General features: G+C 38.6%; 1 protein-coding gene across 4 annotated transcripts; it reads left to right on the top strand.

Moving 5' to 3' along the window:
* The first annotated feature begins 144 nt into the window (after nucleotides 1-144).
* On the top strand, nucleotides 145-26729 carry thoc2 (THO complex 2). 4 transcript variants are annotated; one of them, XM_028594759.1, is made up of 39 exons: nucleotides 146-343; nucleotides 3830-3885; nucleotides 4855-4946; nucleotides 5185-5236; nucleotides 5397-5467; nucleotides 5789-5910; nucleotides 6000-6133; nucleotides 6736-6896; nucleotides 7129-7221; nucleotides 7457-7612; nucleotides 8167-8339; nucleotides 8542-8737; nucleotides 9727-9765; nucleotides 9869-9999; nucleotides 10830-10931; nucleotides 11663-11747; nucleotides 12451-12544; nucleotides 13337-13417; nucleotides 13537-13633; nucleotides 14583-14700; nucleotides 14828-15007; nucleotides 15151-15315; nucleotides 15930-16205; nucleotides 16464-16605; nucleotides 17131-17288; nucleotides 17778-17906; nucleotides 18003-18134; nucleotides 18258-18442; nucleotides 19227-19402; nucleotides 19757-19859; nucleotides 19999-20384; nucleotides 20704-20762; nucleotides 22251-22286; nucleotides 24308-24439; nucleotides 24687-24753; nucleotides 24849-24994; nucleotides 25122-25198; nucleotides 26029-26075; nucleotides 26166-26729. In XM_028594759.1, the coding sequence occupies exons 1-38, from the start codon at nucleotides 279-281 to the stop codon at nucleotides 26054-26056; spliced, it is 4695 nt and encodes a 1564-aa protein (XP_028450560.1). In that variant the 5' UTR covers nucleotides 146-278; the 3' UTR covers nucleotides 26057-26075; nucleotides 26166-26729. The 4 variants fall into 4 exon arrangements, 2 of the variants coding, with proteins under 2 accessions (XP_028450560.1, XP_028450561.1); XM_028594760.1 differs by having other exon boundaries at nucleotides 26169-26729; XR_003694049.1 differs by lacking the exon at nucleotides 26166-26729 and having other exon boundaries at nucleotides 24849-24993; nucleotides 25120-25198; nucleotides 26029-26053.
* The last annotated feature ends 408 nt before the right edge of the window (nucleotides 26730-27137 follow it).

Genomic DNA, 27137 nt, shown 5'->3' on the forward strand with positions numbered 1-27137 from the left:
AAGTAGTTTTGGTTCGCAATTCTGTTATTTAAGTCAAATGTAGTGTTACTTGTTATAATTATCATTTTAACGTAGTTTGACTAAACTGAGCCCTAATGTGCACTTAAATGGTACCATTTCCACTCATGGAACACTAGCTAAGTTCCGTAATAACAAAGCATTCAGAGACAGCCTCAGTGTCCCACCATGCAACAGTGAGCTAGCAGCAGCAGCTAACCACCACATTTGACCCTGCGTGTGCCATGATGAATTAGACATCCGGGCTGTGCGTATGGAAGATGGCGACACTTATCCTCCCTGGTGAATGGATCAAAAACTGGGAAAAATCAGGAAAACACGAGTTGTGAGTAGATCTGAACTTCAACACAGTGTCAGAGGTTACAGTGGTTTAACAGTTGTTGGCTAACATAAGCTAACTAGTAAGAAAAGTACGTAGCTAGCATTGCAACTTAAGGCCAGTCTTTCAAGTGTGTTCGCTAGGGCTAACGTAAGCGGCAACGTTAGCAAGCTAAAAAAAAAAAACATTTCAAGTGGCCTGCTAACGTTAATTAACGGCGCTTTTTGAAAAAATAAATATTTTAAATAGTTGGCATTAGGGCCGATTAGGCAGTGAATACAGTCGACCGTTTTAGTAAACCGTTGTTTAGAGTCGAAGCGTTACCTCAATTTAAATAGCTAACGTTACTTGCATGCTAGCAATATGGCTAGCTTACGCTCCCACTAACCATTCTAGCTATCATTTGTAAACACGGTGGCTATCAAAGCTAAGCTAGTTAGCTAGCATTCATGTAGCTTACCCCATGGATGTAATAGAACGGCTTTCCCCTCCAGGTGCATTGATATACTTCAGCTTCTTAATTGAAGTAGCTAGCTACATTTGATGTTAAAATTCAGTTAGTTTGTTAACGTTAGTTAGCCAACGTTAGAACCTAGTAACGTTAGCAGTAACGTTAACAAATAGTAACGTAACAGTAACGTTAATTGTAGCTAATCAAATGGAGGGAAACGACTGATCATGACATAACGTCATAGCAAGTTAGCTACGACATCAATTGTTCTATATCTAGCTAGCTATGTCTGTGACGTTGACTGCCTTGTTGGGCTTTTAATTACCTAGGCATGGCAGCATAAAAAATAATCTATTTCATGATGTTGTTCAATAAAAGTTATCTTCTGATACATACAAAAACATTGGGTGACGAGACTACAGTAAGATCGAGTAGATAAAGGGCTGTCAAAATTGTCCAAAAACGAGGTTTGAATATTCCTTCTAAAAAACCGATAGGTTTGAATACTTTCAAATATCAATATTTGTGCATTATGTCCATAAGAGGGTAAACCAATATGATAGGGAGACATAATTACTTGTATAGATATATTTATTTCAACATAAACGTATTTTAATCTACATACCTACACTTTACAAAATAAACTAATAAAATAATATCCTATGTAATGTAAAACAATAAAACACCATAGACCTTTCTCCCTCTCTCTAGAGCTGTGCAGTAGGCAGGACATGACGCAAATTATACATATCCGGTTTGTAATTTGGTCATAAACAATCAACAGTCACGCTCTGTGGTGCTCTGGATTCTTGGCATTTCTTTAAACCAATCACAATCCTCATGGGCGGCACTAAGTGCTGCCCGGAGCCCCGGTGCGGCTGCAAAATAGCCTCGGGAAGGAACTTGTTTTAGTGGAACATGTACGTTCAAAAGTTGTTTAAGTCGTGCAACAGAAAACTCAGACTGGACAGATAGTCTAGCTAACTGTCTGGATTTACCCTGCAGAGATCTGAGGAGCAATTAACCACAGTCATCATAAATCCACCGACACAAAGGAAAGAAATTCCAACACAAAGGAAGCGTTTGGAAAATCCGTCCGGAAAAAAGGACATACAGCAGAATTTCCAGCGGCAACAGGACAATCCCGGAAGTGGCAGGTCGAGGATATAGACTAACGTAAAGCTAACCTGTGGGTTAGCTAACTAATTGACAGTGGTTTAGCTACATGTTACATTTCTGGAATAAAATTAAATGCGCTTGGTGCTAACTGACAATTTCTGGACAGCGGCCATCAACTTTACTGGCACAGCATCAAATCCGCTAACCTGACCTTAGGCAGCACCATAGAAGTTCACCCTAACAACATCTAAACCTAGAAAAATCTAAACCTTGGCCAGAATGGGTTTGTTAGCTTTATTATTCTATTCTTGGAGAAAACGTTGTGTGAAGATTTTCACTCATTTTATTGAGCGCAGCCATTACTTACAAGCGGAGACACAATAGGCTCATCCACAAGGCTAACTACAATTACCCTGCATACTTAAGTAAGGTCTGTAGTGAAATGCACCAGTTCAAACTACTCAATTCTTAGTCAGGTACTTAAAACTACCTTAACTGGTAGCTCTTTTACAGAAACTTGTTTCAGATAATTGCAACAAATTAGCAAGTCAAGTCACAGTGCCAAATCATAGCAGAAGTTATCTCATTAAACTTTTTATATAGCGCAGGTCTAGACCATACTCTTTAATTTACAGAGACCCAACAAGCGCTGGTGACAACAGAACCGGGCTCTAGGTGGCCTTGACCATTTAGGTAATACGTTCCTATTGAGATAAAAACTCATACATGTTTTCAAAAGATACATAATATTCCCCTTCTGCATGTCTCTGACTCTGGTACACATCCCCCCCCTTTGCCATGACTGCAAAACATTTTATTTATTTAACTCAGTCTCAGCTGCTGGGCAGAGCTGAGAAGTCCATTCAGTGTGTATATATATATATATATATATATATATATATATATATATATATATATATATATATATATATATATATATATAATAAATAAATGTTTTGTTAAAGAAATACTTATTTCCCTACACTCAAAAGCGCTAAATACTTGATTTATAGTGTGTCTCTGTTTGAGCAGCACAGTGGTAAATCCTCAAGTTAGGTGGTCATGGTTAAAGGCCCCATGCTAGCAAGCTCTACAGACACCCTGTCTCTTCAAGGATGCCATCCTGTGCAGTAACATCATGGGGGGCAGCAAGTGAAAGGGCAATTTCCATGCGCTAATAATCGAGGTGTCACATTTTTATTACGTAACCATTTATCAGGTCAAATGTGTTTTCTTCACAAGCCATCTAAAATGTGAACATTTGGATCTGTATGTCTCCGATATCAATTTGTGCTATGGAATTTAGACAGAGAGGCTGGGGTGTAAAATTGTTTCAGTGTAGGGTTGGGCAAACAACCAGCCTAACCCAACCGCCCAACCCTAATTCAGTGCTGTACCTATTTGAAGAATGAAAATGGTCTTTTAGCCTCAAATGAATATCAACCAAATTGTATTTGACCTCAGGGCCCTGACACTTCTCTGACTGACCATTGCATGTACAGTACTTCTCGCAGTGCTTCTAGCATCCTAAGTTAAAGACATTGAGGCGGCACGAAGTATCAGATCAGTCTGCCTTTGTCAGCGCTAGCTCTTTGAGTTGAGCTGTCAACTGGGGACAGCCCTGATTGAGGAGTTTTAATATATGGGAGTTATAATATATCCAAGGTTTCCCCTCCAAAAGTCTAATTTCATCTGGGATATTGTAAATGGGGCATGGTGTTGGCATAGTGTTAAATGCATAACCCAGTTACAGTAATATTAGTGTGCAGGAAATTTTAACCAATGAAGATCTGCGTTTGCATTGTTTTTTGTGAATTAATTTAATAAGCTGTATTGAGCAACGCTAGAGTGAGTTTTAAAGGCTATGGATTGTCATATTTAAGTAGTCTAACTGACCAGAATTGTGTCTCTTTATTTCATAGTGTACAACTCTGCAAAGAACTTACAGAAAAAACAGATCATGGACATGACATTAGAGGTAAGTTGAAATATGAGAATGACCTCACTTCTGTTATAGACTCGTTTTTGTTTGCTTATCAATATATTTAAACTTCCCTGTTGTACACACAGCCACACATCCATCATGGGAATTGTGGTAGTTTGGAAGTAGGAAATATTTTGAAATGATGCGCTAAACTTAGAACAAAATGGGTAAAATATATCACACCAAAAGAAACCCTTTTGTAGTCAGTTTACAGCAGTTTAGTTAAGGATGGCAAAAGCAGTGATAACTGTGTTTTTATTGATGTAATGACATGAAGAAATTGGCAATCTATCAGTGGGCACACAGGTAATTATAATATGGCACTTATATTTGTAAATCATTTTACCATTTATTATGTTATTGGAAAATGCATCCATTAAACAGATAATCATTCATCCACAACATGCTGTTTTTGTACATGCCAGAGGGGAACGACTAAACACTTAAGCATAACTAAATACATTTAAAAATCCTTTAAACAATATCCTTTCAGTTAAATAAGTATTAATTGCAGGGATAAATGACCTGGTAACTTGGCTGTTTTTCCTGTAAATTTTAGTTTCAGATACCTTTTTCATATGACAGTTTTAGTCAATCGGTGATATATTATAACAAATATTTTGGGTAAGTGATCAAAACACAGACATGCATGAAAAGGAAGTTGCTTTACATTGCATTAGTTAGTAGTAGTAGTAGTTATCTATTAGTGGTCCTAGCCCTCATGCACATCTGATCCCTACCGCCTGTCTGATAAAGTACAGTGACTGTGCCTCAATGCCATTCAGAATTTTTGGCTAGACTTGCAAAGAGGAATAGAGAAAAGTTGCAGCGTCCTATTGTTCAAAGCTAACACAGACCTATCCACTTCTGTGTCGTTTCGCATTTAACAACTGAGTCTTTTCCTTTCAGTCCATTCAGTTAAAGTTGAACTGTGTGTTGTGTCTTGTCTATTTACCCCTCCAGACATACAGGCCGCCTTATACGAGATCTGCTGGCAAGTTGTACATGGGAACCTGAAGTTGGAGCTTGTTGCCAGCGTCCTTGGGGACATGATGGTACAAGTGCTTTAAAACCATATTAAACACATAGTTACATAAATACATAAGTGTCTATACTGTATATTTAAAGAGACAAAGCTTTTATCCCTTGTTCATTATTTTCATCATGGTGACTGCACAGAAATTGCAGTACCTTATTTCTTTTTTCTTTTTCTTTTTTTTTTTTTTTTTTTTTTTGGCACATTGGTTCAGAATTTCTGTCTGTACATTTTCTGTTAACTTTCTCTTCTTTCAGGAACTCCGAGATGACATGCCATCAATTTTAGCAGATGTTTTCAGTATACTAGGTACATTTTATTTTAATTTTAAACATTAAATGTTGTTGTATCTGAATTATTGCATAAAGTAAGTGAAATATGGTATGCAATGTTATAATATAGCTTTTAGTTTTTAGAAAACGTGACATATTTTTACATATTTTTTGTTTTTTTATTATATTTTTCACAGATTTAGAGACTGGTGCACTGGAAGAAAAAAACAAACGTGAACATTACACACAACTGGTGGGAGCATGTTTGGTAAGAATACTATTTCTGTAACATCAAATGATTTTACATAACAGACACTTCATGCACTTAGAATAGAATACAAAGGCTACCTGAAGAAAGCTATTTTGTTTCTTAAAAAACGAGAGATTGTCTGACCTAGTGTTTCACTTAATTGTAACTGTTGCAGCACAGTATGTTCTCAAAAATTGTCAATTCCTGATTGTGTGATAGAGTAGTTAGTATATAGAATTTTAGAAGTTTATAACACTGTCTATTGATGTCATAGTTGCATTACTGATTTTGATACCCAGGTCTGCAATAAACCACTAAAACAAATTTTTTTTATTTCAGTTTTTTGTTCCTGAGGCCATCCTGAAAGAGAGGCTGGATCCAGAAACCCTTGAATCTCTAGGACTTATAAAACAAGCCCATCAGTTCAATCAGAAGATTGTAAAAATCAAGACTAAACTATTGTAAGTAGAGTGCACAGTTTAGTAGAGATGTAGACATACTTTAATAGAAAAGGTGCGTTTGATTTGTGTAATCTTGTATTTCTTCTCAGTTACAAGCAGCAGAAGTTTAACTTGCTAAGGGAGGAAAATGAGGGCTATGCCAAACTTATCACAGAGCTTGGCCAAGACCTCTCAGGCAACATCACCAGCCACCTTGTCCTGGAGAGCATCAAGTCCCTCATAGGTACCTAACAAAAGTATTTTTCAGGGTTACTGCATTGAATGTGGTGCTACTATGTCTTTAGCTACAGCCTTGCAAATCCTTCATCAACAGTCTTGTTGAATGTGCTTGCCATGTTTTTTGTAAATTGACAATAAGGGATTGGATGATTAGGAGAATATACAAAAGGGGATTGTATCACTGTCACATCTGATTCACATTCCCACCCCCCCAAAACCTACTCTATTATGCTGCTATTTATACAGGGCTTTGCATGGCCAGGTACCTAATATAGGGTAAAACGTCTGTCCCCATATACTACCTGCCAGTCTCTTAACACCAAAGAATGCCAGTCGCCTCGCCCATACTTGAAGCTAGAGTTGGCAGGACTTTGGCCTCAGTAGCACAGAGGCTTTGGAATAACCTGTTTCCGTTAATTAAAGACATACTAGTGTGGACACGTTTTTTTCTATATTCTTCTTTTCTAATTCTATATTCTTCAAATTATATTTTATATATAATCTAGTATATAGATGTATGTATCTACTATAATATCTACGGTTTACTGACCGATCAGTTATTTTCCCCAATTGCCTGCTTAGTCCTCCTATTTCTTCTGCCTGCAGGATGTTTCAACTTGGACCCTAATCGTGTTTTGGACATCATCCTGGAGGTGTACGAGAGTCGATCTGACCAAGATGAGTTCTTCCTGTCTCTCATCAAGTCCTACATGTGTGAGCCACTCACCCTTTGCCACATCCTGGGCTTTAAGTTCAAATTCTACCAGGTGAGAATTACAAGAATGGGTAATTAATGGTTCTGAAAGCTTGAATGTATCCAATAGTATAAGCTGCGTGTATATTTTAAAATGAATCCTCATAATTTTATATTGTGATTTTAAGAGCTTTTTACCAAGCCCATTGCAACATATCTTAAATGGCAGAAAACAACCCCAAACTATAATTATAGCATGAGTCATATTTCATTTCGATGATAATTTATTTGTGTCTTTTTTTCAGGAGCCCAATGAGGAAACCCCCAAGTCACTTTACCACATTGCTGCTGCCCTGCTTCACCATAACCTGATAGAGCTGGAAGATCTCTACGTACATGTAAGGAAAAGAAAGTCCAGCTACATGTCACGTTAAAAGAGATTCCCAATTAATTTACAAATGTCAGTCAGAATTTTGGAATAGGAGTTTTTTAAACCTTAAGCTAAAAGCTGTAATCCTGTGATGTCTTCAGAATGATTTATGTGACAAGTATATTCAAAATGTTTTTTTCACCTACATCATCATCGTCCAAGACCGAAAACTCAGCTCTTTAGTTGCCTCTCTGTCATTCCAGCTTATGCCAGTAGATGCCACCATTATAGAGGAACACAAACGAGATATCTCAGAGGCCAAGCAGATTGCTCGCAAGCTGGTCATGGTTGTGTTGCCCTCAGAGAAAAGTGAAGACAAAGACAAGGAGAAAGAAAAGGAGGAGGAGAAGAATGAAAAGGTATCAACTTATTTGTAAATACAAGCCTGTTCTGGAGGAATGCTTTCAGTCTGGATGGATGTTCGTCATTGGATTCATTTTTTTATTTTATTTTTAAACCATTTCTGCTTCACCTGAAGTCAAGTTAACCTTTAGGGGAACTTTGTGAGTTGTTGACACAGAATCCTATTTAAATGAAAAATTCACATCCAATTGTCTGAACATTTAAGGTTTGTTAGTAAGGTGGAAAATATGGGAAATTACACCTACAGTAACCAACTTCTAATCAAATGACGAGTATGTGAATAGTACAATCTACATTTTCTGTCCAAATTGTCTCAGATACTACAATATTATTTACCTTTAGAAAATATATCATGTTGTCAGTCTTCAAAACATGATATAGATCTATAGATGGGAATGTTTAGTTTTTATAAAATCCATCACTTTGGATTGTGACAGCAGCTGTGGTGATTATTTTTTTTTTGTCTCTGCTCTAACTGAACGTGTTACTGAACGTTGGCGTGTTTAATAATACACAGACACTCAGTTACTGCTCTTTACTGTCCCCACAGCCACCTGATAACCAGAAGCTTGGGCTGTTGGAAGCGCTGCTTAGAATTGGAGACTGGCACAACGCCCTAAGTATTATGGACCAGATGCCGTCCTTCTATGCTACTTCTCACAAGGCCATTGCACTGGCACTCTGCCAGCTTGTGCACCTGACTGTGGAACCTCTTTACAGAAGGTGCTGATTTCTTCACTTGCCCACGATGTGTAGTCATACCAAAAAACATTTACAATTACCTCCTTATTACACACCTTGAAGTGACTACTTTAACTCCTGCCTCTTGCCAATATTTCATGTATAGAAGTTAAAAAATAATAAATAACCAAGCCAAAAAAGAAAAGAAAACACAGGCTCTGACACACTGTTCTGTTCCTCACAGGGCTGGCCTCCCGAAAGGGGCAAGGGGATGTGTGATGCATCCACTGAGGAGCAAGCGAGCCCCTCGGCCTGCAGAGAGCTTCGAGGACCTACGCAGGGACACATTCAGCATGATCTGCTACCTAGGTCCTCACCTCTCTCATGACCCTATCCTCTTCGCCAAGATTGTGCGTCTGGGCAAGTCCTTCATGAAAGAGGTACAAAACTGTCACCACTCAGTGTTTCCCACACATAGACTAATTTGTGGCAGTGCGCCATACAATCAACACCGGCCGCTACATATTGCGTTTCGTTATTATTAGGGGTGGTACGGTTCATGAAAAAAAAACATCCGAACCACTCGGTTCGCTTGTCTCGGTTCGGAGCATGTGTGCGTCGCACAGTTCGCCAGTACACTGCTAATGTGCACTAACCGTAGTGCCCACTTTTGACACCTATGTTAAAACACTTACTGGAAATGACGACGGGGGTGAGTGTGACGAATGCAACACATGGCAGCTGATTGGACGAACGTGTCACGTGGGTCTTGCTGCTCCCGAATTTCAAAACGGACTCTAATGGCGTCTCGTTCTGAGTACGATCTTGTATTTTACGAAAATAGTTCACTGAAACGTGTTTCTGAAAACACTTTAAGCGAGAAATAGGCCATACAGTTGACCATAAAACTTGCCGGTCTTTTTTTTTTTTTTTTTTTTTTTTTTTTTTAAATCGACAAAGGTCAGTTAAAAAGATTTTCGTCAGATTTTGAGAGGCACCGAGCCGACTCAAGTGGCGTGTGGAGTGCTGCTGCTGCAGGTCACGTCACATGCAGAAATGTCAAGTGGGAGAGATAAGGAAGGCTGCCCGGAGTTGGAGGATGCTTCATTGTCGTATATAGTCTGGTGTGGGAACATTTTGGATTTCATGTTACCTATGACAGCGGAAATAAAACAATAGATATAACTGCCACTGTGTGCATGTATTGTGCAACATGCATTCAATATGCTAATTTTTATCTATCTATCTATCTATCTATCTATCTATCTATCTATCTATCTATCTATCTATCCATCTATCCATCCCACGCACCACAAATTTTGCTTTCTAATCTGTGGGAATCTGTGGGAAACACTGCCACTACATTACTACAACTGCACTACAGTGTTATTCTTTTTTTGACTTATATTTGATGTCCTTTGATTCTCAGTACCAAAGTGATGGCAGACCTGATGTCAAAGACAAAATGGTAATAACTGTCTTTTATAACAAAGAAATGGATCTGCCAGTTTATCTCTGTAGTATATGTTACCATGAGGACCTTATTAATGTTAATTGTATGTTCTTCGCAGGAAACATTATTGAGTTGTTTCCTGAGCATTGCAGATCAGGTCCTACTCCCTTCTCTTTCTCTGATGGAGTGTAATGCTTGCATGTCTGAGGAACTCTGGGGTCTCTTTAAACTCTTTCCCTACCAGCACAGGTGAGATGCGCACACACACACACACACACACTCCTGCTCTCACTACATGTGACATTGAGTTGTTTAAGGGCGCCTGGGTAGCTGACCTGGTAGAGCACGCGCCCATATACAGAGGCTCAAGAAATAAAGGCCTAAAATGCCACAAAAAAAGGATTTTTATTATTATTTAGCAAACCATTTTTTCTGCTCCTGTATAATGTCAGAATTCTATTTTTAGAGTCTTTGTTTAATACTTAGGCACATGAACAATGACACTCCTGAAGGTTTTGTTGTACTTTAGTTGTCTGTCTTGTCACAGCTAATAATGCAACTTCTTCAGTTACTGAACATCTTAGCACTTTGTAGATTATTTCACTTTCTTGTACAGCAAATGCTGCTGACACTGTCAAAGGAAGGATTTTATATGAAGTGCAACTGGACAAGTAGTGTAGTCAATTTATGCTTTGCTGTGTTGGTGTATTGTACACCAACACAGCAAAGTGTGCAAAGTGTGCTGAATTTGTTGATGCATATTAAGGGCTTTTTAAATATTCCTTGACATGGTTTGCTCCAAATATGACACACAACAAATGACTTGATCTGATTTTCAAGAGCAAGTAAACTGTTAAAGAGCAGTCCTTTTTTATTAAACTGAATGGCTGACTGCAAATGAGGTAGAAATGAACCCTTTTGTTATCTGGCAAATAGTCAAACACACATAACAGCAGTTTAGCATAATGCTATACTATTCAAGTACTGCTTTGAATTGAACATGTTTGGTTTGGTTTTTTGTTTCTGAATGTTGCGTAGCTAAAGTGTAAATTATGCTTTCTCTATCGATGTTCCCTCAGGTACCGGTTATATGGACAGTGGAAGAATGAGACATATACCAGCCATCCACTGTTGGTTAAGGTCAAAGCTCAGACTGTGGAAAGGGCCAAATACATAATGAAGTAAGTCATTTAGCAGATCCCAGTGTTATATTACAATGCAACCATCTGTCTTTATGTAGCTTTGGTTGACTTTTACTGTGTCTCTGATCCAAACACCAGTTCAGTACTTGTCTTTGTAGGCTGCATGCTTTCAATTGTGTATGTGGTTATTTAAAATCTGTAGCTAATCAGTTTCCCAGCTAATTCAGTCCTGTTCTGTTCAGCAGACTGTTGCGTTTACTTGGAAAAGATAAAGTAAACCTTGGGAAGCCCTTCCCATTCATTTCAGTTGCCAAGCACATTTCTGAGATATTTCTCGGTCTTTAAGTCTTTTGCTTTTGAAATATACTGCTCTATGTTTAGCCTGCATCACACACAACCTCCCCATCATCTATGATAGGTCACTTCAGATGGTGGAGTCTTCAGATACTGAAACTTACTAATAACGCAAAGATGCAGAGATTTGTTAATTTTTAGTTTTATTTACCTGCCGTCTCAAACTGAGCTGTATTGAAAGGACCGTTTTTAAAACGGACAGCACAATAATTAAAAATGGGACCTTTTTTGTGCTGCTTAAGTAATAATTCTTCAGTAAAATAATTAAATGACACTCCTTTTATCTTACACTGACAACCATAAGAACATTTTTAAATTGCTATGAAGCTTACAGTTTTGACAGTCTTTGCCTACAGCACTATTTGCATTGTCTTGTTTTTAATCTGCTGTTTCCCATCTTTTTTTTCCTTCCCTAGGCGGTTGACCAAAGAGAATGTGAAACAATCTGGAAGGCAGATTGGAAAACTGAGCCATAGCAATCCCACCATCCTCTTTGATTATGTAAGTGTATTTTGCTGGGATTTTTTATTCTACTTAAGTTCCATTTTGAATGATGTCACCAAACTCCAAAGACAAATTCATTACAAATGTTGCAGTAGAAAATAAACGGTGTTCTACAGCATATACCAATTATATATATTGCGAGGGCATGGGAGGGCGCAATATAGCATCTGATCGGAGAATTGCTTTTACTTAGTGCTCCGCCTATGTATCGTGCATTCATGAATCAAAGTAAAAGCCACTTGGTAAAAACTGATAGATTAGCACTGTATTCCTGCTGCACTAACAAAAGCAATCACAAAGTACCGTGCTGTGAAATATCTTTACACACTTAAGCATAAGATTTTTCTCTTTAATTTAGTATTCTTCTTCTTTAAAAGTGTTAATGTCACATGTCTCCCACTGCTCTATGTTTGTAGTAGCTCTATACAATGCAATTACAATATGGAAGATGCACAAATGAACATTGTTTAATGTCAAGAATATTTGCACATAAAGTAATACCATGTACCATAATACCAATGTACCATGTTGAGTGGTGGCCACTTTTACTTACTTGATCTGCAGATATTGAAATGTGGATGCACACAGGATGACTTTAACTTATGTGTTTGGCCACTCAGTGGAGTGAACTGGTAGTATCAGGTCAGCTATAATGTTTAGTTGGTGATATTTAACCCTCCTCTGTATTGTTGTACATCAGATGCTGTCTCAGATCCAATGGTACGACAACCTAATCGTTCCAGTGGTGGACTCCTTGAAATACCTCACATCCCTCAACTATGATGTCTTGGCCTGTATCCTACACTGTTTCCTGTTTATTCAGTCAGCTAACAACTAGGGATGCACTGAACGTAGAAATTCTGTTTTAAAATAAGAATTTAGCCGATACCAATGTTTTGTTGTTCTTTTGTGACAAAAAAATCTTCATTATAAAAAATAACTGACCTGTCTTAAAGTCATTCATCTTTTCATTACACTATGTTTAAATGAGCCCACCTAAATAAAGCAAGCAAAAGGAAAGCAACCTTTTAATATATCCTTTCCCATGAAAAATAACTGCTTCAAAAACCTTTTTTAACCTGCTATACAACTAATGTTACCTGCTCAGTGACAATAATCTTTCTGTTTATGTCGCTGATCTTTCTCCGTCAATTTTCGTCTACAACGCAAAGATATTCAGTTTACTGTCATAGAGGAGTGAAGAAACTAGAAAATACTTACATTTAGGAAGCTGGAATCAGAATTTTTTTTAATCTATTTATTAATAGTTGGCAATTAATTGAAAAGCTGGCAACTAATTGATTCATCTTTGCTGCTCTAGTTGTGTCCAGTCAGTGGCTTCTTCTCCAAATCAGCAGCTGCAGTAGTGCATATGCTAGTGAACTAAAAAACAACTACACACAAACATTGGCGAATGCCATCTTATTGGTCAATACCAAGGTTTGCCGGTACCAATGTTCTGCCGATTAATCGCTTCATCCCTACTAACGACATGTGTATGAGTGTGTTGTTGGAAAGAGAGGGGTGTGAGTGTAAAGGAGGCTTCTTTACTTTTTCTATGTTGTTTCACTTAACTTTGTCTTCAGATTGCATCATTGAGGCTCTGGCAAATCCCGAGAAGGAGAAGATGAAACACGATGACACCACCATCTCCTCATGGCTTCAGAGTATGTGGCTTCACAGTTACTGTACAGCAGTTGCAACATTAATTTGCATGCAAAAGGAGAGAAACTGTTTGATGTTTTAATGAGTATCTAACATACACCTGTTCATCTTGTCAACCAAGGCCTGGCAAGCCTGTGTGGAGCCGTGTTCAGAAAATACCCAATTGAGTTGGCTGGCCTTCTTCAATATGTCACTAATCAGCTAAAAGCAGGAAAGAGGTAAGCCACTCCAAATGACAACAGGATGACTGGTTTACAGGATATGCTGAGTCCAAGCACCAGTGGGGCCTTGTTATCACTGCAAATCACATTACAATCTACAGTAATGAGTGTCTACACATTATTCTGCAAAATCGGTCTTAAAGGTGCAATATGTAATACTGACAGCTAGTGTTTAAAGTAGTTACTGCAGTACAAATTCAAAATACTGGAAAGAGTCGTTATTATTCTCCAGTTTGACAGTCAGTTATAACTGAAAAAGAACATAAAAAAATACTTTAACGTAGATTTTCTTTAGGGCTTTATTATGTGGTATCGGATTGGTGCATAAACTCCAGTACTTCCCGATACCAGCGTTTTAGGCAGTATCTGAGGCGATATCTTTATCGGAAAATCGTTATTATTTACCCTGGGCTTGTTACGTCTCTGGTCACGCAACCGTTAGAAACATGTAATGTTACAGCTGTAGCGCGCTTGGTTTATGTTTTTACAGGTATATCTGGCAACCCGGCCTGGCTGTCAAATTGGGCAGTTGATAACAACACACAAACAGAAATTCCGTCAAGCAACGGAAATTTCAAAAGGAGAAAATATTGGCATTAGCATCGTTGTCAGAAAAGATAGTATTTCAGCTTAGCATGTGTCCTTAATATCTGATGACGCATTTATTACAGTAAATATATTACATATTGGACCTTTAATACAGTAGTTGTTGGGTTTGACACACATTATTTGTCACATTATTCACATTGTCTTGAATATCATTAGGGCAGACAAACGTTGAAAATAAAAAAAATCATTTTAAGGAGATGTTGAACATTCTGCAATTATATTTTAAAAAGAGCACAAAGCATTTATTTTCCATGCCTGACTATTGTTTCACTCCTTATGCATCTTCTTATGTGTCTAAATGTGCTATTCTTTATATACGTCTCTCCTCTCCCGGCAGTTTTGACCTGTTGATCCTGAAAGAGGTGGTGCAGAAAATGGCTGGCATTGAGATCACAGATGAGATGACCTCAGAGCAGTTAGAGGCCATGACCGGAGGGGAGCAACTCAAAGCTGAGGTATATAGACTAAAGTACATTTAGCATTCCCTGATGCAGTCTCTTGAGCAAGATATGTATGACTACTTTGAGCAGTGCTGCACTTCAGGTCAGGTAATTTTCATTATGGATGTGACTTTGTCAACAGGGTGGCTACTTCGGCCAGATCAGGAACACTAAGAAGTCATCACAGCGTCTGAAGGATGCGCTGCTGGACCATGAATTGGCCTTGCCTCTGTGTTTACTCATGGCCCAGCAACGAAATGGTGTGGTTTTCTTAGAGGGTGGAGAGAAACACCTTAAACTTGTTGGCCACCTCTATGACCAGGTATGCACCCTCCCTCAATATAATCAACTTGATTTTTTTTTTTTTTGCAGTAAATAGTTATATGTCCCTGAATTTACACTCTACACAGCTCCTACAAGATAAATCTCTTTCTCTCTTTTCTGATATTATTTATATTCCTGCAGTGTCATGACACGTTGTTGCAGTTTGGTGGCTTTCTGGCCTCCAATCTTAGCACTGAAGACTACATTAAGCGGGTTCCCTCCATTGACATCCTTTGTAACCAGTTCCACACTCCACATGATGCTGCTTTCTTCCTGTCTCGGCCAATGTATGCCCATCAGATTTTGGTGAGTAGACTACTCCGTCAGAACCCCCATATGCATTAAGTCACATTTCTGTTACTGAGAGAGATTCTAGTCTGTATAATAAGTACAGTGGTAGGTATACATTTTTGCCAGGTGATTGATTGATAGATAGATAGATAGATAGATAGATAGATAGATAGAGAGAGAGAGATATATATATATATATATATATATATATATATATATATATATATATATAAATGATGTTTAGACCATTCTGCCTTTTCCCTCTTCTTCCTCATTTTAAAAATGTGAGCTCATGTTTGGCCTTTCTTAACTTTGACTTTCCTACCTAAAATGGAGCAAGTGACAGCAGTTTTCTTCTAAACAGACTACCTTCAAGTGCCTCAAGGCTGATCCCTTATGTGGAGCAAAAAGTTTAAAAATGTGAAGCCCCATTTTATATTAAAACAAATTATGTTACTAGGTCATTACTTGATTGTAGCCTCTCTATAACTGCATTTCCAAATTTTATAACACCTAACTTGTTGTGCTATTTGTATGAATGTATCACTAAGAACCTATTTCAAATCAAGGGAGGAAAAAAGTTTTTTTGATTTGGAGAAAATGGAGCCCTTTATGCTCTCTTCACACAGTCCAAGTACGATGAGCTGAAGAAAACAGAGAAAGGCAACCGGCAGCAGCAGAAGGTACACAAGTATGTGGCAGCCTGTGAACAGGTGATGACACCAGTGCATGAGGCTGTAGTGTCCCTCCATCCAGCCAGGGTCTGGGACGATCTTCGCCCTCAGTTCTATGCCACCTTCTGGTCCCTCACCATGTATGACCTGGCCGTTCCACACTCTGCCTACGAGCGTGAGGTCAACAAGCTCAAGGTCCAGATCAAGGCCATTGAGGAGAACCCGGAGATAGTGAGTAGTTGCTCCACAGCTGTTGCTAAACCACATACACTTCCACCACTCATGACCATTTCAGAATAAACTGAAGCATTTATGCAGTGTGACTTACAGTAATTGCAGCAGTAGAGTCCCTGTACATTTAGATCACAAAAAGCAGCTAATGCAAAAGAGTGCAAGACTGACTGTATAAGAGATGTAAAAGAGTACAATCATAGGTTGCTGTTGGTGTTGTGTGTCTTCACAGTGTGACTATTTTTCCTTCCAATGTAGCCCTTGAATAAGAAAAAGAAGGAAAAGGAACGCTGCACTGCCCTGCAAGAAAAACTGCAGGAGGAGGAGAAGAAACAGCTGGAGCACGTCCAAAGGGTTCTACACCGTCTCAAACTTGAGAAAGACAACTGGTTGTTGGCAAGTAAGTATCCCAATTTACACTATTGATGCATCTTACATGTACATGCATCCACAATGTTGTGACTTCTCTGTTGAGAGAATTAAATAGTGCATCCATTGATTATGATTGATCTTTGAGAACTTCATAGCATTTCTAGACCAAAACATTTGCATACAGCCTCTACATGAATGGAATTAAGCTTTCAGAAGTATATTACAGATGGATTTTATATCTATCTCTATCTCTATCTCTATATCTCTCTCTCTCTCTCTCTCTCTCTCTCTCTCTCTCTCTCTCTCTCTCTCTCTCTCTCTCTCTCTCTCTCTCTCTCTCACAAGCAAAGAGAAATTCAGTTTCAGTCCAGACACAATACTACAACTGTACTAAAGTCGTCATATTGTATAATGTACTAAATGGGGACATCACGACAAAGCTGATCGGGTCATTGCAATACCCACAGCATCAATAAATCATTTGAGGTAAATCTAATGTCTAAATGTTAATTCTGTCTCTGTTACTAATATAACTTTAAATGCTTACTGACAGAATCCACAAAGAACGAAACAATAACAAAGTTCCTGCAGCTCTGTCTGTTCCCTCGCTGCATCTTCTCTTCCATCGACGCTGTGTATTGTGCCCGTTTTGTCGAGCTGGTCCACCAGCAGAAGACGCCCAACTTCTGCACCCTCCTGTGCTATGACAGGGTAAGACACTTGTATACATACATGCTCAGACTTTCATACACTTTAATTAATTAAACTACATTTCAACTGCAGTCTTCTTAAAGCTATAGTGATTTATAAGAAAAAGAATGAACATTAATAATGTGATTAATGAAAGGGGATATTGAAGGCCCTAATTTGGCCCAGTCAGCAGAACAGACGTATTAGAAAGTTCCATTAAAATAACACTAAAGTATAAATGTAAGTGTCAAAAATCCACTTTGTGCTTCAACAACCACTCAATTGCACCATCAAATTAAAGCCTGAATGGGAAGTTTTATAACTGCTGGCCTGTTAAGACCTTTTTTGTAAAATTCAGTCAGACAGACCCCTAATTAAGTGCAGCTTTGAGATATTGAGCATCACAGCTTTGACGTATCATTAGGCAAAATGTATGCATACCTTTTCCATATGCAATTGGAAATATACTTTGTTATTTAAGCAAATGCACTACATTATGTCACTCTGCAGGTGTTCTCCGCCATCATTTATACTGTGGCCAGCTGTACGGAGAATGAGTCTCACCGCTACGGACGCTTCCTCTCCTGCATGCTAGAGACAGTGACCCGTTGGCACAGCGACCGCGCAATCTATGAGAAGGTGTCTATGTGTTCTCTAAGCTTTTCACGTTGATAGAATTTTCTGATGTAAGATGAGCTGGGAATTAATCGGTCTCTTTTTATTGTGTGGTCATAGGAGTGCGTCAATTACCCAGGATTCCTGACCATCTTCAGAGCCACAGGCTTCGATGGCGGGAACAAAGCAGATCAACTGGATTATGAGAACTTCAGGCATGTGGTGCACAAATGGCACTACATGCTGACTAAAGTAAGCCATCCTTCCATATCATTGTTTTTCTTCTTGGAAATTCTGTCTAGATAATGGCAGTCAGAGCTCTGTGGAAGGTGTGTATTTCTCTATGACTATGTCCTCTGTCTCTGCTCCATCCAGGCTTCGGTTCACTGCCTAGAGACAGGAGATTACACCCACATCCGGAATATTCTCATCGTGCTCACCAAGATCCTGCCCTGCTATCCTAAGGTCCTAAACCTGGGCCAAGCGCTGGAGTGCCGTGTCCACAAGATCTGCCTCGAGGAGAAGGACAAGAGGCCAGACCTCTATGCCTTAGCAATGGGGTAACACAGCATTGTGTGCTGTCCAGCTCTTTGTGGAGCATACAGTTATATTATGGAAATAAATAAATTATAAATAGAATAAATAAATATTATTGTGGTAATAAAATGGAAAATGTGGAAAGATTGGAGTCCAGAAAAAAGAATAGTATGCATTACCTAAATTTAGATTTTTTTTTTTTTGTAAATACCTGTTCAGACACCAAGGAGTGGCAAGTGGTAACTGTAACACAGATGCTTGAGCTTTATTTTGACATAGGGATATTAAGACAGTCTGCTGAAGATTTAAAAAATTTGCAAGATGGCCAGTGCGTTATATTTTTAGCTCTAGATTGGACTTGAAAGGCAGTTAGTTTTTCTACATTGTCTATAATTCGGCCTTTGAGTGTTAATCAAGTGCCTGTTAAAAGGATAATCTTGTCCACTGATTCCTAATGCAATATTGAGTTTTTAAGCAACAGCATTTTGCAGTTCCAGTTGCATTTTTTCTCATCTGCTTGATGAGAAACTCATGTATTTCTAAAAACATTCAGGGACAAATCATTATCTTGGTGGAGGTCTGTACTTAAGTAGATACTGATCACCATCTATGAGTGTCAGTGGCTGTGTTTATTTATAGTATGCAAAGTACAGAGTATGCAGGTGTTTGTAATTTCAAGCAAATGCTGTGCTGCTCTCAATTACTTACATTTTCCTGTCTTGGTTTTAAAGTTTTGTACAATGTGTGACACTTGTTCCTTTTGAGGTTTTGTCTCTGCCTTGTGCAAACCCTTTATGCGTCTTACAGTTATTCAGGTCGGTTGAAAGGCCAGAAGGTGCATATGGTCCCCGAGAATGAGTTTCACCACAAAGAGCAGCCAGCACGCAGTGCCACACCTGCCAATCAACAGAACGGCCCAGGCAGCACAGGCAAGCCTGCCACCAGCACAAGCAAGACCGAGGAGGGGACGTCAGAGGATGGTGGTGAGTGATTGGAAGCAGCAAGACTGTTGTACATGAGAATTGTATTTAGTTCACAAGTAAGGAGCCAGATACTGTATAGTATTGTACCACATTTAGTTTCGATTTTGTTTTCATCTGTAGTGCCATTGCCACTGCTGAATCATTCTGTTTTTGATTTGTTGTTTCCTTACATCTGATTAATGGGGTTAGGCTTTTTTTGTAGCTGTTGTCTATCCCTAATATTATTCTCCTGAAAATATAAACAATAGGTTCAATGCCATGAAACTTAAACATTGGTGGTACAAATCCTAATATGCTGGTCAGTAATATTAATAAATCCTGTGCTCATACAGTTCTTGGTTTTTTATTATGCAGATCGGGGCAAGGATAAATCTCAGGGGACCACAAAGCCGGTGAACAAAGCCAACAGTGCAGCGGCCAAAGTGACCACCAGCAATGGGAACGGTGCTCTTAACAGGTAGGTATCTCAAGAGCTGCTATGACACAAAGTCATCTCAAAGCTTTATAAAAAAAAGCATCAAAACTCTGTCATTAGTGAAATTGTAAAACATTTTTGAATAAAGAATTTTGAAAATGAACAATTCATCCCTTTGCAGCACCAAAGCCATTAAAGAACGAGACGACAAAGAGAAAAGTGGGAAGGAGAAAAAAGAGAAAAAGGAAAAGACACCAGGCAGCACTCCTGAGACCAAGGCGGAGAACCGTCGGGAGAAGCAGAGAGACGAGAGAGCAGGGAAGGAGGAGCGGGTGGCACGTGAGGGTAAGGAGAAGACCCCCAAGGCAGACAGGGAGAAAGTGAAGGCTGAGGAGAAGAGCGGCAAAGACGACAAGGCCAAAGCCGGCAACGGGGAGCCCATGGAGCCGTCTAGGGATCGCGATGCCATCAAGGAGTCCAAGAGCAAGGAGAAAGGAGACAGAGGAGCTGTGGCCGGGTCCCTCAAGTCACCAGTTCCCAGATCGGAGTCAGCCGAATCGGAGAGGGGTACGAGTCTTTCTGGTTTTCTCTTAATACTGCTCTGTCAGTCCACATACACCGTCTATAAAAGTATCCACCCCCTGGGACTTTGTTGTGTTTTCTTGTTTTACAATATTGAATCACATGGATGTAATTATGATTTTAAAAATCCTGATGATCTGTTATTTTAACACATTTAATTTAATACATCAAAATGAATAGGAGTAGGAATTTTCTCGGCCCTTGCAACAAGTCTGTCAGTCACGAGTGGATAAATGGAAGCTTTTGGTGATGGTTGAATATGTAGCTCAATTAAACCCAAATTTCCCTCTTCTTGTCTTTACAGATCACAAAAGACGAAAGCTCGACAGTCACTCTTCTCCGTCCCACTCCTCGTCTGTTAAGGTTAGTATGGCTTGAGGATGGCAGTGCCAGTTTCTTCTCTATCTGCCGGAGTGTTCCCTGCCGTTGCACATTCCAGCAGCCCCGAAGATCACCAAGGAGTGTTGTCGTACATGCAGGCATGACGTCTGGAAATTCCAACCAAATCCATGGGAGTTGGAAAGCATTCCATGGACATCAGCATGATGTTTTGCAGAATTTGGAGAAAACCCCTCAAAGACTTAGCCAAGAGAATATTGTGTATATTGAGTATTTTCATATTGAAATATTTATCTATTTTCATATTAATGAAAGCAGTCAGTGTGCCTTTGGAAGAAATGTTTTTTTTTTTTTTTTTTTTTGGAGAATTTCTATATATCTTGAAGATTTTTTGAGAATAATCTCCACGTGAAGTGAAATGGCTTGCCAAATCAAGAGCTTGCGCCTTCTCCAATGGCAATTTTTTTAATTTATTTTTTGAACACCGAGAGCCGTGTTTTACTACTTGAAATGGTGTTCCAAGATTTTTTTTTTTTCCCGTTTTTGCAAGCTGAGAAGATATCCTGGTTAAAGTGATGTGAAGTATTTTACTTTCCCCTCAACGTCTGAGTCGGATGGTGTCCAGCCCACCACTCTGCTGTATGATCGCCTCTGCTGCAGCTGAGTCATCAGTCCTCCTTCTATCTCCGTTTGTTGAAACGGCCTGCACGCCACCTTCACATCACGGTGCGTGTCCAGTCAGACCAGCCGGCCCCTACAACGCCATCCCCACAAAGTACCAGCCATCGGCATCAACAGTCACACTACCTCCTGGCAAGCCACCAGCAACCAAGATCAACGGAGAAAGTGAATGTCACAGTTTTTAATCAGCCAAAAGTTCAGAGGAAAGTAAGCCCGCCCCTACAAAGAGAGAGAGTGAGGGAAAGAGTGGGCGAAGCCTGGATCGTCTGGAGCGTTGCCCAAACCTGGAAGCTTGTGATAGGTCTTTATTTTACCCTTCCACCAGAGAAATAGGCTCCCTGTGTCCTATCCATTCCTGAACTGTAAGTGACAGCAACAGTTACCTATGTAGGGATGCAGTCAAGCACATAATTGAGTGAATTGTCTTGCACACACAGGCACAGGCATACACATTACTTACAGCACTTGCACTTTAGATGTATTGAATACCAGCTGCGCTGTAGGGCTTTTATATGAAGCAGCCTGATATTGCAGACGTGTCTGTAGTCGTATGACGAGCAGTTATTTCATATATGCTCAGGGTTTTCTATTTTAAGTATTGACATTCCAGATGTTGAGCTTATGAACTCGCCTTTATGTAATAACCTTGTCAAAGCCTTAGTCCTTGAAGGTCAGAGGTCAAGGGAGAAGTATGCTGTTGGTCCGGCCGGCCCCGACTCCCCACCCCCACACCCCCACCCCTTCTTCCAACTCTCTACTGCTGTCTGACAACCTCCTTCCAAACCCCCCACCCCCTCCCAGCTCATCTGTCATCTCCATTCATCCCTACAGGACAATAGCAACGAACCCAAGGAGTCCACATCCAAGGTTTGAACTGAGTCTGCTACTCGTACCTTCTGTCACATTGTCGGTTTTCTTTGTTCAGGTGCCAAAAATGTGTACAGATGCTAACAACAGGAAAGAACTCATTTGAGATGTCTCCATCCCTCCATTTTTTTTAATATTCTCACACTGTAATAAGGGGTGGGGGGGGGGAATCGAAAATCATATGTATTGTGAATTTCTTTTGCGACAATTTTTAAAATCAATTCTTTTCCTTAGAATCAATAGTTTCTATTTATTTATTTATTTTTTTACCAATGAATCCCCTAAATAGTTTGTTTATACGGTACCGCTGACGGCGACTACAGCTTATCCGTTTCCAGCAAAACGGACAGAAAGCAGAATGCAGAAAATAATGTTATGTACTTCTTTACAAACAAAATATGTGATGTGCTTTCTTTTTAGAAAACAGTTGGTTTTTAGAAATGTCTCATATATTGTCTCTAGAAGTTTATTATTCAACTTTTTGTTTTTGTTAAAGAAGGAAAAGATATCGCAATACTTAATACTATTGAATCGCAATACTTCTAGATTTACAATAAATATAAATCACAATACAAATCAAATCGGTTCCCCTGGATCGTGAAAGAATTGAATCGGGACTAAAGCATATTGTCCCATCCTTAAAGGACAGTAGTAATGGATTCATCAATGCTGCACCAAATTGCAACTAAAACAATGAGTGAAAAGAAGCTAAAATGCTCCGTAGGGCTGCAGTTAGATAATCTCTGTGGCGTCTTCACTACAAACAACCCCTTTCACTTTACGCATAGTCACTTGATTGATTTGTAAGACAAAGAATATTGAGGAGCTTCGCTTTAAGGTTCATCTTTTGGCATATTTTACAGTTAATTTAGACACAATTTGAAAAAAACACAAAGGTATATCATAAACCCCAAACCGTTGTGGGTCTCTTCGGGTTATGTTCGTCACAACATTGAATCACATCGGATGTAATTAGATTTTTTGACACTGATTAACAAAAAAGTAAGATACATCTTAACTGACCTAAATTAAGAACAAATCATTTCAGTAGTGTGCATATCTGTACGCTACTGTTGATCAGTGTCAGTGTTAATGTCTTTGTGGTTCAGTGTTGTATGACTAAAGTCCTAGTGGGTTGGATACTTTAAAAACTGTCTTACATTTACAAGATGACTAAAATGTCTTATTAAAAAAACATCACAGTCACTGAACTGCATGTGCCTGCTTAGGACCATATTTATTGTTAGACATCACTTATTCCCACATTTTTTGCAAAAAGTAGTATACATGTCCTGTACGGTAACACTTTACTTAAAGTCCCCCTAATAACATAAACTATATAAAGAAATGTTATGTTATTACAGATGTGTTTCATTATATTGTCATTAATTATCTTTTTATCCACAAGCCTCCACTTTATATTCATTAATAATGTTTCCAACAATATTTTAGTATGTTATAAGCCATTTATGAAATGTCTATAAACTGCTCATAAATGCGAAATAGGGGGACTTGAACTAAGGTGTTGCCCACTGTTATGACATATACTATAATAGATTATGGACAACTGTCTTAAAGAATATTATGTGTTATTTTCAGCTTGAGCCATGAGTCAAAGACCATTGTGATATTTGTAAAATCATATTAGTTTGAAGACATGGAACTGCAGCGAGTGTTATGTTAAAGTTCGTGCTTTAATAGGCTTTATTTTTGTGTCAGTTAATTTGGTAAAGCTTTTGTCAGCTTCAACCACATTGGTTCCTTTTCCAAGTATTACAAATCTCAGTATTAGATATATTGTAGATATGTGAAATACAAATATAATCAGTCAATATTTGAACGGTTTAGGTCAACATGCAAGTAATTTCAGTAGTTGTTTTCACCCGTGTTACCAAAGTGGGTTATTTATTTGTAGCACAATAACTTTGTGTGATATTAACACTCGATATTAATTAATTAAATTAATATAAATTAATAAAATATTTGTTTCTCGTTCTGTTCAAATATAATTGTCTTTGCAGCACCACGCCAACTACAATTCAGTTTCCCGGTCCAAGAGCAGAGAGAGAGAGATGGAGAAGAAAGATTCAGACAACACACAAGGCCGATCCAAAGAGAAGAAGGAAGACAAGGATCGGAAAGACAAGAAAAGAGTCAGTATTTATAAAAAAAAAAGACCACTGCACATTGTGAAATGGGTTTTGGAAAGGTCATGCTTGTGAATTTACGTATGTGAAGTTTTTTTGTTTTTATATACCTCTTGTTCTAAAGTTAGCCAGTGTTCATATTAGTTGGACTAAGAGTAGCAACAAGTGATAGGTTCGTTTATTTTCATACATCCTGTGGTCAGGGTTTGCTGTTACTACCATTAACGTACTGTGTGTCCTGTTTCTCTTTTAGGACCATGCTGTCAATGACCGTGAGACGAGCCAAGAGTCCAAACGTAAAAAGGATGAGAATGGAATGAGTATGTTCGTTGTTGACAAATCCGAAGTATCCATTCGCCTAGCAATTACAGTGTAAACACAATATATAAAAACAATCTCAATCTTTTCTTCCCAGATTCCACCAAAAACAGCAAGAGTGCGAGTCCTTCCTGTGACTCCCCGCTTTCAGCTGAAAAAGAGAAGAGCAAAAGATCCAAATCTTCCAGTAAAGAGAAGGCCGAGTCTGTGAAACCTGAGCGAACATCCTCTGGAGGAAAAAAGGTCAACTTAGCTTGTCACCGTCCACCAGTGTCACACTGTGCCCTGATCTGTTTGCATGGCCTTTAATTCAAGAACTTGTCTGCTGATAAGTTTTCAATTTATACTTCTTTGTGTTGCTGTGCCACAGGAGTCCAGACATGACAAAGAGAAATCTGAAAAGAAAGAGAAGAGGGACAGCAGCGGAGGAAAGGAAGAGAAAAAGCAATATCCTTAAACGTAGAGTGACGGCTAAATCTAAATTCTGGGTGATCTGTGCCGTTTAGTTTAAATATTTAAAGGTATGGTCTTTCAAAATTGTAGTTTTTTTTGACTTCACTGCTTCACCTGATCAGTTGGAGTTACCTGCTTTGCTCAAGGCCACGTTTTTGGTCAGGGATGAAGTAGCTTTTTTTTTAAACTATGTAAACATTTGTGCACCAGCGTTTCCGTGTTTTAAGCACAGCTATTTGTTTCCATTATGAGAGAAGTACCTGCATTTTTATCATGTATATGTCACTAAATGACTGATGCAATAAATGTTGAGGAGCCAGCCAACAGGACTTGCTTGTAGACCTAATTAGTAATGTAACGTAATCACTAATCCTTAGCCTATAACCGACTTCTCTAATTTGAGCATTGTACTGTAGGCAAATTGCTGTCTGGCAGTTCCCAGCTAAACCGATGATTTGCTTTTTAACTAGGATCTCATAATTTCGATGGGATATTTTGAAGAGCCATTGTTTAAATATTATTGCTCACTCACTTTATAGCAGGCCATTATTGACACTTTACTGTTTAATACTCCTTCTCAGGAGTATTAATTAAGTTTGAGTCATTTCCTGGAATTGAAAAAAGGTATGATTATTTTGGGGTTCCTGATCATGTTAGTGTTGGATTGTACCCTTTTTAATATCACAGTTAGATGATGAAAAAGAAGCGGCCTGGATACTTCAAGGTTTGTCTCTGTTCAATGACAACAGATGTTTGTTGACTATCAATAATTCAGTACTTGTCAGCCTTTTTAGTCTTTAAATAATTTCCCTTAACAATCATACTCATAAATCCTCTGACAAGCACAGATAATGTGCACTCATCGGTGAAGGTAAGGCACTTTCAACTTCTTTGTAAACGGCTCTCAATACAACATCCCTGTGGTCAGTATTTCATGTACTTTCTCTCCTCTGATCCACAGCAGAACTGGAGAAGCTTTGTTTTTATCTGCAAGACATCTGCAACTTCATCTGTGCTATGTTATTAACCCGTGCTCTCATTTCTGCCTGTGTTGTTTTGCTGTAAATTCCCCTCCCAAGTGTTGTTAGCTGTAGTTATCTCAACTTAAAGATCACCTCATTATTTTTCGGTTTCAGTATACAGTAAACCAGCTGAAATGGTTTTTTTTTATTATTATTCAGTATGGGCACAATGTGCTGCTCTTATCAAAATGTTATTCTAATTAGAAAAGTGGTTACTGTATGAAATGATCTCGTGGTAACAGGGTCATGGATTCAATAATCTCATGCTTGAAACTTTGTATTTTTTGTACGTTGTCATGCTTAGCTTTTTGCTCATTTCATTGGCGTTAACATGCTTTCCATACTCACTTACCTCATATCCTTTTGAGATACTTAGATACTTTTATTTATTTATCTCCACCTTTTTAATCTGAGTAAGACAGTAAACTAGGATGTGAGGAAAATGATACAAAGGACCAGTTTGTATATTGTGTACAATAATAAAGAGGGTAACATGAAATTCACATCATGTTATTTCTTCTTTTTTTCCCGGTGTCCCTTACAGTCCTTTTGTGATTTTGTGTTAATCAGGTTTTTACATAATTTATAAAAATGCCAGTTCAATCTTGATTCAAATGTAGAATTGTAAAGAAAAATCAGACAAAAAAATGCTGAACCTCTGTACTCCAAATACCACTGTTTCGAAATGATTTTTGGAGATTTTATCTGCTGTACTCAATGAGTGTAAGCTTTTCTTTTAAAAAAAAAAAAAAAAAAATAAATAATAGTTTTCCTAGTGTGTTACTTTGATATTGTCTCTTACCTTCCTTTCTTTCCTTCTCCGCAAACAGCTGGTTATCCACGAAATAGTTACTTAGCAACTGTAGAAACTCTTTGTACCTGTAACGGTTTGGATGGTTTACATTTTCTTT

Source organism: Perca flavescens, chromosome 13, assembly GCF_004354835.1.
Source record: "Perca flavescens isolate YP-PL-M2 chromosome 13, PFLA_1.0, whole genome shotgun sequence".
Lineage (NCBI taxonomy): Eukaryota > Metazoa > Chordata > Actinopteri > Perciformes > Percidae > Perca > Perca flavescens.